Source organism: Ischnura elegans, chromosome 8, assembly GCF_921293095.1.
Source record: "Ischnura elegans chromosome 8, ioIscEleg1.1, whole genome shotgun sequence".
Classification (NCBI taxonomy): Eukaryota; Metazoa; Arthropoda; class Insecta; order Odonata; family Coenagrionidae; genus Ischnura; species Ischnura elegans.
Genome location: NC_060253.1, coordinates 13855051 through 13867140, shown reverse-complemented (window position 1 = coordinate 13867140; position 12090 = coordinate 13855051). Strand labels below are relative to the sequence as shown.

Sequence of the window (12090 nt, the reverse complement as noted above, 5' to 3'; positions counted from 1 at the left end):
AAGCCCACCGACTGGACATCAAACCGTACCGACAACGGATTCCGCACCGACGACGACACTTCCAGCGATTCTGTAAGGTAGTCGGTTTCAAACCAGTCGGTACGGTTCCCTCTCCTTCCCAAACAGGGAAAATCCGAATATATCCGAAGTTTCACGTGTCTCCACCAATGAAAGAAGGGTAAAAACAAGAGAAGACTCATTGGCACAGTTTGTTGTCGTCATTCTCAATCTTTTTATTTGCGGAAATTACGACTTATTGCTAGATTAAGATAAACGATATTGGATAAGTTGTTAACAATGCTTATATAATGTGTGGTAGTAATGCTGTACCTACAGAATCGAAGGAAACAATATTACAACATCACAATAAAGTTTGTATGTGATGGAGATTGTTGTTGCTGGAATGAATTATTGAAACTATCCTTGAGATCGTAGTTTCTTTTTTTAAATATTGGTTCCGTATAATGCTATTTATTCATGATTTGGTAATATAGTTGTCATTAAGTAAGTTCCGAATAAATGTTATCAACGGAAGGTTACCCGTAGCAGACGAAAATAGCACACCATGGAACGTGAACGTAGGATTCAAATGCAAATGTCATATTAGAGAAACAAGTTAGGAAATTGTTATAAAAATATGGAGCTGGGTGTAATTAAAAGAAGTGTAATGACGAGGAAGTAAATAAATTGTGATTGGGTGAAATACATATGTATATAAGTTGCGCATTCCAAGTGAGAGAAAATGATAATATTGCGGTAAACCTCATACTTATTAACAAATATCTTCTTTTATCGTCAAGGGAATCAATGGTTGACGATGAAATGAAATATAGTTGCCCGTTACAAATGAAAGAAACTGATACCGTGGTGGCAAACTTCATACTTAAATAAAAAGATCTTATTTCTATGCCGAGAGAAACGCCAAATTGATGATTGAGTGAAATAACAGTCGCCTATTCAGAGTGATATAAAGTGATAACATTGCGGCAAAACTCATATTTAATCAAAAATATCTTTTTTATGTCAAAGGAGCAAATATAAATGATGATAGAGAGAGATAAAGCCTATTACAAGCGAGTGAAAGTGGTAACATAAATGAGAGAAAGTCATTATATGTTAGCAAACCTCATTTTTATTAACCATTATCTTATATTTCTGTCAAGGTAATTAATATAGATGATGACACAGTGAATTATAGAGGCGTATTCGAAGGGGCAGAAAAAGATAACATTGCAGAAAACCTCATTATTTACTCGGTGGTGAGATAAAAACAAAATAAAACGTACAATGCGCACCCACGATTCATGAAACCCACTAGTCGGTGGCCGTACCGACACCTTTTTGCTGTCGGTACGGCTACCGACGATCTCCCGTCCTCTCGTCGGTGCCGCACCGACCGGGTTCGTACAGAATCGCACGACTTCTTACCGGGAGTCGGTGTGACGTCGCACCCGACGAATCGGTGCCGCACCGATCGGTTTGGAGTTACAGAATACGGCCCCAGGAAACTCATTATACTTACTCTGCCATGTATTTATGCCCTGAATTGTTGCATTTTTGTCTGAAGTAATCTACACCTGATCATTCCCAATTCTGTTAATGTAGCAATGAGACACATGGTAGAGAAAATGTACATCTGGCTAATCAGCCACTAAATATAAGCAAGATAAGTCCTCACCATTCAGCTTCAATGATATACAATATGGTCTCAGTTTCAATTAAAATTTTAGTCAGCAAAATCATCTTTAAAAATAAGTTAAAAGAACTGCTGTTTCATAAATTTTACAGCAGCATAGATGAGTTTCAGAATGATAAAAATTGTTTAATAGGTATGTATTCAATTGCTTGTCTCTTCTTTGATTGTAACATTTATAATGTCGTCTTTATTTCACAAGCGAATTTAGGACTAGATAGTCCTCTCTTACAATTAACTTGTATGACAACCACATACATCCATGCCCTGGATGGTGGTCAAACCACTCAGGCAGGATTCGAACCCGCGACCTCTAGGTTAGCAGTCGGGGGCTTTATCCCGGTGCCACCGAGGCCGGCAAATTTGTTTTTATTTTTTTTTCTCTATGACAAAATCCTATGTTGTACCTGTATAACCAACAGGATATTAAAGATTATTATAATTACATTCTCTACCTGAATTCTGATGCATCCATCTTTATCTTGTAAAAAAAGACAACTAGTTTAATTATAAAAATAAATCTCACCAAGGTCATCCAGGGCATCATCATCATGTATGAGGTGAGCCAAGTATTTATCCTCATTAAGATTTGCATACAACACATTTCTTTGCTTGGTAGGGTAGTCGACTTGCGGATTAGTAGTCAGCATTGGAAAAGTATTGACCCAGTCATAATAGCCACCATCTAATACAACTGGTTTCCTTTTATACGTAGTATTGATGTCCCACTGGAAAATGAATCAGCATGTTTCAGGCCACAATCATAAAAACAGCTTTAATGAAATGAAATTCATCTTTGGAAGGCTTTGAAAGACCAACTTCAACATCACACTGATGCACACACTCTTCAATTTCACTCATTTTTTTTTTTAATTCCCAAACCACCGAATACAGCTCGCAAAGGCCATTTTATATTGGGGTGATTAACAAATTCAACAATTGCACGTAACGAACAACCATGCCCTGGATAGAGGAAACTTACCCCGGCAGGACTTGAACCCGCGACCTCTTGTTTGGCATACAAGGTCTTTACCCCACCACCATCGAGGCTAGCAAAAAGTTTCTTGAGGTGCCGGGTAATGATTCCAGACCCTTTCAAATGCTAAGCGAGCACTCTACCATCTGAGCTACACCCCCAATTTACTTATTCACACTAATCTTAAAGATTATTTAATGAAATCATTAATACTCGAAAAAAAAAATAACTATAATAAAAGATCTGATGTAGACAAATGAAGAAAAATTTATTATAATTAATTAATGAAAATTTATATGCAACCATATACAAAAGTAACCACAAACAACTCATAGCAAGAATGGTGTCAAAATCAATTTTGACCAGTGCACTGATTAAACAACTTTCTCCCAGCTCAATTCATCCTGCAGAGATGGGTTTTTTGCTATGCATGCTCTTGCTCTCTCCTTTGCCTGCTGCTGTTACCTTCAGTTAAATAGATATTCTGTACTTAATAATTTCAGATTAACAACCAGCAAATGCATCTTCATTTTGCTTGCCTATAATGATGCAATGCTGATAATTTTTTTGAGTACATTGCCTTCTAAACCCCACTTGTACAGAATAAAATCGAAAAAATGCATTGAGACCACTGAGAAATGCATAAAAATGGAATTACTAATGTTGATAACAATTCACGATGGCATTTCGAGTGGGAATGTTTATAAGTTTATTTTTTATAATTCCCTTAAAATACCGTGTGGAAATTGCTCATCATATTTAATTTTCCTCCCCATGTTGCAGCCATTTTCTGAAAAGTGTTTTCCGATCTTCCGATTAGGAAAAGCATTTAAAAATGATGAACTACATTTCCATATGACAACTTTTAATTAGTGATGGGTGGGTTCGATTCCTCGATTCTTCGATTTCTCGATTCTCGGCCAAGAATCGGAATCGAAAATGAGAACTTGTCAATGTGAAAAATCGATTCCGATTCCAGTAGTACTTCAAACCACAAATTTAAATATGACCGCGTTTCCAACAGTCACTTGAATTTTCGCGCCGCGTTATCGTAACAACAAAAAACATTATCTTCTAGGGATTTGCGAGTACTCGAAAGTTCGAGTAGAGTCGAGTAGTTGGTACTTTTATGCGCTTAAGTAGTTGGTACTCGACTCGAGCGTTTCGAGTAGCATTGCAAATGTCGAGTCGAGTAAGTTACGGTTACACGGCTTTCGAGGCTAGTAGGTCCAGCAATCTGCCGACAGGAAGTGCTATCATGAAACTCATGTAGTAATACAGTTTTTAAAGCTGATAAGTCATTCCAATGTCTTGGCTTGGTAGTTTTAGCTTGCTGTACACTCTACAGTTGTCGACGTGGGCGCCGAATACCTTTACGCCAGCCGCGGCGGCCGATCGTCTTCCGACCCGGCACACACCGCGGTGCACCGGTCCGAAATCGGAAAAAGCTGGAATCAAGTCCAAAATCACCTTTTTGGGGATAGAGGCTTGAAACTTAACGTAAATACTCATAAATCATTACCAGATATATACTTACCGTATTTTCCGGCGTATAAGACGACTTTCTAGCACCTAAAATCTTTTTTAAAAAGTCGGGGTCGTCTTATACGCCGGGAATGTGGCAGCAAGGAGGAGGGGTGGCCGCACTGAACAAACACTTCACACATTTGCAGAACCCTAACCCAGTGCTGAGATCTAATATACCAGGCTTTGTGAACTTCCATGTTAAAAGGAGGCCAAGGGAGAACCAAGCAAGACAATTAAACCAACGGTCGGAGGCACTTCAACACAATCAGCAGAGGACAGTTGTGAATGCAATGCATTAACAGGCGCGTGAGCACGGAATATATATCAGACAACTTGGTACTGAGGCAAAAGACAAAAATTGCACAGAAATTACCTGCAGATCTTGATGCCAAATTAAATAACTTCCATCGATACGTAATAAAACAGCGCAATAAACATGGCTATGCGTTAAATAGTATCGGAAATATGGATGAAACCTCAATGAATTTTGATATGGTTGGAAATAAGACTGTCCATCTAAAAGGTGAAAAAACTATTTTAATTAAAACAACAGGACATGAGAAGTCCAGTTTTACAGTGGTACTAGCTTGCACAGCTGATGGCGCCAAACTGAGACCAATGGTTATTTTTAAAGAAAAACAATGCCGAAACTCAAGTTCCCTGTTGGTTGTTTTGTACATGTGAATGAAAAAGGCTGGATGGATGAAGAAGGGGTAAAGCTATGGCTTGATAACGTATGGAGCAGGCGACCAGGTGGACTTATTAAAAAACGTAGCCTACTGGTGTGGGATATGTTCAGGGCTCATTTAACTCCCAGCACCAAGGAAAGGCTTGCGAGACTAAATACAGATTCAGCAGTTATTCCTGCAGGATTGACATCATTGGTACAGCCACTGGATGTGTGCCTAAACAAGCCGTTTAAAGATCGCATTCGAGAACAGTGGAATGAGTGGATGGTTAGCGGTGAGAAGTCATTCACAAAAGGAGGAAACATGCGTGCTCCACAGTTGGATGTTTTTATGGAGGATTTTAAAGGTTTTTAAATGGAAACTGCGTTGCTGACTCGCAGTGACTTGCGAGCTCTCTCTATCGTTTGTTAACTTCCTTGTATCAGACTGCTTTAGGAAAAGTTTAATCCACTTGCACTGTTTTAGTTTTATATGTTTTATGAGGAACTGACTTATGTTTATTAGTGACCGTTTTCATGCTATCATGTCATGCCATGATGTCATAAGCATATTAATTAAAAATTTCTATATTGAAATCAAATCTGATGTTTTTTATTTACCGGTAGTGTGCGTTGGAAAAGGGGTAGTCTTATACGGAGAGTATAGCACGAATTATATATTTTAACAAAAAAGTTGGGGGTCGTCTTATACGCCCAGTCGTCTTATACGCCGGAAAATACGGTATATGCCATTTTACCTAAATACGATGCTTTAGTGATGATACAGTGGCCCAAACATGACCAACTTTTCAAAACCACGCGCGATCCCGTTAATCCTCGAAAATTTTTAAATTTATCCAGGTGGTGTTGCGTTGGTATGATTTTTATGGAATAAAAAAACGCAATATTCCTTACACTTGGTACTTTTTCTATACTTCTAATGCCTTTTGAAGATTTTGGCTTTCATCTGTCTGGTTTTACAACGCGAAATGGTCGACCCGTTTTTCACTTGAAATTTGACATAAAGTAGAAACTATCTTTCGTTTGCGAAAAATATAACTCGGAAAATTTGAACCACAATATATAGTAGAGATTTCTAAAAAGTACTAAGCAGAAATCTTGGAAAAACACTTTTGAGAAGAAGGAAAAAAGAGCGATTTTTTAATCGCGCGTCAAGGCTGAGCTACACGCCGCGGAACTCGGTAACTGAGGCCGATTTTTCAAGTTTTTTAAAACTTAAGTCTTGAAAATCGTCATTTAAAGCAAGGAAAATCGTCTTCAATGACTTAAAAAACTAAAATGAGGGTGTTAAAAAGGGTTATATATAGATCGACTTGACCATTTAACGCATTACTCGAGTGAAAATACTAAGGATTAGATATTTTTCGGGAACCATCCCACGCATAAGAAATATGGCTCGGGTATTGAAGTAAAGTGAAGAGATTAATTCGGCATGCTTAAGAGAGAGGAAAATGAACTGTCTCCTCGAAAGGCAACAGCCGATACCCTTTTTCCCTCTCCACCTTCGCAGAGGTGAGTCGCGCGGAAAGCAGAGTTTTCACATCACAAGGCATCTTTTAGCCTTTTTTAATACTGCGTCCGTCCAATGTGATATTCATTTGTAGCGTTTAGTTTCTTTCTTGAACTTAAAAAAGCAAGAGTTTTAAGGCTGATTAAACGACGTGAGAAGTATAGGTATTTTTGGCTCTTCAAAACTAAAGCTAAGTTCTTTAGTTCATTTGCTTAGGCAACTTGAGTTCCATGAGGTTTCAAGATCCACACAGATCGATGATATACTTCAAGTTTCCGAAATCTTGTAATTTATGGAGGAAAGTACTTTCCCAGTCCCACAATTATGTAGCAAAAGGCAATTTTCTGCAGGCAGTAATACTGTGACATGGAGACATCAAAACCTACTGGCTGAGCATGAGCATGTTGGTTTTTCTGCTTGAGAATTTGTAAGGGCCAAATATTACACGATTCATATAAGCAGTATTTAATCTTAATTATAACTGTGAATATGACTTTACTCAGGGCTCTCCCTTGTATTTATAAGTGGTCTTTTTCTTGGAGCCTATGTCATCAGAATCGATGGAATTGGTATCGGTAGAATCGGAATCGAAATGTCAGAATCGGAATCGGGATCGGAATCGATAAAATTTTGGAATCGACCCATCACTACTTTTAATGACTTGAAATTATATTTTTTATAGATGGAAAGCTGTTCCAATCTTTATAAACTCTTAAAACCTCAAAAAAAATTGGCATGTCCTCATTTAGAGTTTGTCCCCCCTGAATATCTTTAAATCAGGATTACCCGGTGTATACCATAACCACCCATTCTTTCATTCATACCTTATCCATTATATCCTTCAAGATAAAAATGCTGCTATCCATTTTGATTCCAGACTGGTAAGAATCCCAATCCAGAAGAACTACGAGGTCAAATTCAGATCTTCTATCCCAGCTAGAAATGCTCTCTGGTGGAAGTTCTTTCCTCAAAGATAAGGGCGCCAATCTGAAATATCAAAGAAATTATGATGAGTGAACAGCTGAAATAAATAACTGATGATAATCAGGAATACCGTTAAGGTGCTAAAACAGCTTAACCACTAGAAAGTTCTTCGCAAATTCTTTTTCATTGAATAGGGTATGAAACTGAAACTCATAGAAATAATTAACATGAAAGTATGCAATTCAATAAATTTTAAAGCAAATAAATCAAATGATTACAGCTGAAGTTATGATTGATACAAGTTTGCATTCGATAGATCCATTTTACATAGTTATAATTATAGTTGGAGGAATAAAAAGTTATATGATAGATACGACAGCAACGTAATATTTATGCATACACATTATTTTGATCGCTTATGTTTCGTAAAGTAGACATATCGATATGAAGTTACATCAATAAGTTTCATTTGCTACTTACTATGCTATTGATCGCACTGCTCCATAATTTTTAGCATATTTCAAGGTTAGTAGTAGGCTTTATATCTCTGTATTCTTATTTGTTTTTATTATATGTTGATATCTATTTTCAAAATTAATTAAAGGGTAAAAAACTAATCCTTTTACATAAGATTCAGTTTGAACAAGATTAACAAAACTTTAAAGATATAGGTAAGTCTTTTGACGAGGGTCACATTTGGCAATAATGGGCATTCTAGGTGATCCATTTTTCTGCCAGAAACATTGACTTGACTTTCCTTGAATTTGATTGATGAGTCCTCTTTTAACGTCACTTACTGTTCCTGAAAAATGTGACGATAAACGAAATGACGATAAACAAAACATAATATCCCATAAGAAACAATGTAAAAAGTGAATATCGACTCCTAGACCTCACAATTCCGACGTGAAAAAATTTTAGCGTATCATATCTGGGGCATTTTTTACGATGGGAATGCCAAACTATGGCACAGATACGAGTTCCTGTCTTCATCGACGACAATAGCAGCAGTGACGTAAATCCTTCTCCATTTTTTATCCTCCCGCATTTGCTTTTCGGCTTCGCTATGGTGGTCGCCCCGGCAAGTGTAGTCTGGGCATCATCATCGCTGAAACATTGTCCCAGTTACAGGAACCAAAATTATTGTGAACACGGTGAAAGATGTGACGACATAAATTCTGGGTTTTACACGGAAAAATGCCTTGAAATCACTTTTTAGGTTCCTGAAAACCATTATGTCAAGTAAAACCTTGCGCACCTACCTAAGAATTCATTTTGCAGAAAATTAGCTAAAACTGTAATCGCAATTAAATAAACACACCGTTTTACACTTTGTTTAGACTGACTGCATTACTGCCCACAAAACGAACAACCTGCAACGCTCGCCGCTTCGCCTTTTTACTCACGCAAAATTTAAAAGACTTGACATTATTGCGAAGCGAAGGTGCAATAAACGAATGACGATCTCAAAATTTTCATGACTTTATCGCGAAATGACGTTAAACGGGGTGACGTAGAACGAGGACTCACTGTACCATATTTACTCGTGTAAGCCGCCCCCTCGTGTATCCCCCGAACTCCCATTTTTGGGCCGGCTCATGAGGAAAAAAAAACTTCTCAGTGCTTTTTGGGTGCTGTATAATATAGGAACTCGTGATATGTTGCTAAATCGATAAATTTACGTTTCCATCATTAGTATAAGGTTAAATAATGTTAGAAATGTAGTTTCTGCTAAGGTTTCCTAGTATCAATGCCACACTCTGGAGAAATAAACTATAAGAATATGAGGGAAAATGGAACGGGGCTTACATTAAAATTAGGAGGATTCGTGCAAGCCGCACACCCCCATTTTATTCACCGGCATTTCCAGAAAAAAGTCGAGCGACTTCTACGGGTAAATACAGTAACTTTTTAATTTAATAAGGAATGAGGCTGAAAATCATAGGGATAATACGAATTATTGCGTCGTAGAAGACAAAAGTTAAAGCAAGCATAAAGGAGAATCCAGGGAGGAGCGGGGTGGCAGGGCGGAATGGGGTAAGCGATTTTTAAGTGCAAAAAAAAAAAGGTGCTGCACAAGTGACAATAACTAAAACTAGTCCAGATTGGTGTTGCTTAACTCATAACAACACCAATCTGGAATAGTTATAGTTATTGCCACTTGCGGAGCATCTTTTTTCGCACTTAAAAATTTCTTACCCATTCCGCCCAGGGTTACCTTACATTTAGTAATTACAGTCGAAGGTATGATTAATACAAGTGTACATTTGTTAGATGCATTTTGCAGTGCTGTTATTATAGCTGTGGGAATTAAAAGTTGAAATATATGTTCAGACAGCAATATACTATATTTGCATATTAATTATGCTGATCAGTTATGCTTATCTATGAAGATATATCAATATGAATTTATATCAATAAGTTTCGTTTCCTCCTATGCTATTCATTGTGCCCATTAAAAATTTTCTGAGTATTACCTGCTGCGTAATGTTAGTGTTATGTTGTTTTACAATCTCCATGCCAACCTTTCCTTTTATTTCTAATCGATCTCTATGTTAAATGTAAAGGAACAGGAAATATAGCTCTACAGATACTTTGACATGAAACTATATACGTCAACATATTTCTGTAGTTGTTTAAAAAGTGAACTGTATTGGAATTGGCTGAAAAATTAACATTGCATTGAAGATATTGAAACCATGACTTTAAATTGCCTTTCCTTCATGCTTGCTACAGTGAAATTTGCATGCTACGATTAAAAAATGCAGATAAAATAATTTCATTAAAATGTCAGTACAGATATGCCTTGAATGTTGAAGTTTTTGTCTTTTCATGAGGCATTCATAGAGCAGCGTAGTAATGGAGTAATATCGAAGAGAGTTTAAAACTTAAAAAAAAAAACGAAATGACAATAATAAGTACAGAAATATGGTTAAACTCCATGTGTGATGGTTTTATGTACATTGAACGGCTCTTTTTAATATGGTTAAGCTCTATATCCAATGGTTTTATATACATTAAACAGCTCTTTTTGTGGAGAATGGAACCCATGAAAATTATTTGCAATTACTTACCCTTTCTTTATCACTTCCTGAGGTATACTGATTGTTGTGGCCCTGTCAACAACACTTCCAAAACGAGGAAACACCATTGAGCTCTTAGAAAAGCACATGTGAGACGCAGCAAAATCCTTTCCGGAACGAGTATCGATCAACAAAATATTGAATTTTTCCTCTAGAATCAAGTTTCGCAGCTCCAAACTGGTGATTGATACAGCTGAATCATGATATTGTCCTGAAAATGAATGATTTTCAGAACATTACTGTCACAAATAAGTCAGCATATTGTACAATGTAGGGCTTTGATTATTCATTGCTCAATTATCTGTTTTCTTCTTTGGATTAAGAGCCTAATACTTCCCTAGCTAGTCTCCACAGGTGGATTTAGAGGACGGGCATGGGGGCACATGCCCCCCTTCTCCCCAAGATGCTCTTGACTACCCTTATCATAATGTTCATTTTGTTTTGCTTGTTACAGAGCCTCAATCATTTAATTTCATATCATAGTGAAGTGTTGTATCTTGTTTTTAATCTCAAATATGAGAAGAACTTTTGCCTGTCAGACCCTTGTGCCCTCCCAAGAAAAAACTCCTGGATTCGCCCTTGCTAGTCTCCTCCCCAACTCTCCACTATTAATAATTTCCTAACCTCTTCTATTCTACATTTCCTACTATTACTCATCTCATAACATCAAGGCCGTAGCCAGAAAATATTTTCAGGGGGGGTTTATGGAATAGTAGACAAACATAAAATTATTTTTATAAGATACATAAAATAGCGCGTACGGTAAAATACAAATATTTATTATAAACCTTTAAAGGAAAATATAAAAATATTATGAAAAAATTGAATTTAGCCTTCTAGCTTTCTTTGAAGCGAACAAATGAATTAACTCTTCGGTGTCGATGTCAATTCTGTGGTCCCTCAGGAGGCTCATAAGTCACTCACCTCTCTACTAATTCACAGCACTATAATTTCACACACTCCACTACAACTACACCCCAGCATTAATAATTAAGGGGACCCCAGTATTAATATCTAAAGGAGAAGAGAATGAGATATCATTACTATACTGTGACCGGCACGTATATTTCACAATTTGTTTTCTACCAGTTAAATATGATCTTATCCAGTCCAAGGTTTTTCCTCTCATTCCAATGTTGGCCAGCTTAAGTAAGAGAATATCATGATTGACTCTATCAAAAGCTTTTGACAAGTCATAAAACACTCCAAGTGAGTGTAAATTTTGTCTCGGGCATTATAGATGGAATTTAACAATTGATATGCAGCAGTAATTGTCGATCTTGCTTTTCTGAAGCCATGCTGTGAATCATGTAAGATATCTTTTGATTCAAGATAAGAAATGATACGGGTATAGAACCATGCAATGTATATTGCCAGTTCGGTGAATAAAAAATTATTATTATTATTATTATTACACACACTGCACCTACAAATTCGCTTAGATAATTATTGCCTTAAGTCGCATTGGACAACTAGATGTCCCTGCGCCGCTATATAATATCGTCGTGTAAGCACCAAGCGAGCATAAAGTATCTGTTTAATTTTTTTCATTTCGGGGGGGGGATCAATCCCTCTTGATCCCCCCCCCCAGCTACAGCCTTGCATAACATCAAAATATTTCAATGGCATACAAAGGAACTTGGTTAGTATGTTCCTCCTTAACACGGTGATTTCTCTCAGTCCTGGAAT

At 37.1% G+C, this 12090-nt stretch overlaps 1 protein-coding gene across 1 annotated transcript in view; it reads right to left on the bottom strand.

Moving 5' to 3' along the window:
• The window catches only part of LOC124163427 (ubiquitin carboxyl-terminal hydrolase 8), a 97209-nt gene that overhangs the window by 83085 nt on the left and 2034 nt on the right, over nucleotides 1-12090 (bottom strand). The window contains exons 5-7 of the mRNA XM_046540338.1: nucleotides 10393-10612; nucleotides 7219-7381; nucleotides 2220-2421 (exon numbers count right to left, since the gene is read on the bottom strand). Of these exons, the coding sequence (XP_046396294.1) occupies nucleotides 2220-2421; nucleotides 7219-7381; nucleotides 10393-10612 (585 nt within the window). The remainder of the gene's footprint in view (nucleotides 1-2219; nucleotides 2422-7218; nucleotides 7382-10392; nucleotides 10613-12090) is intronic.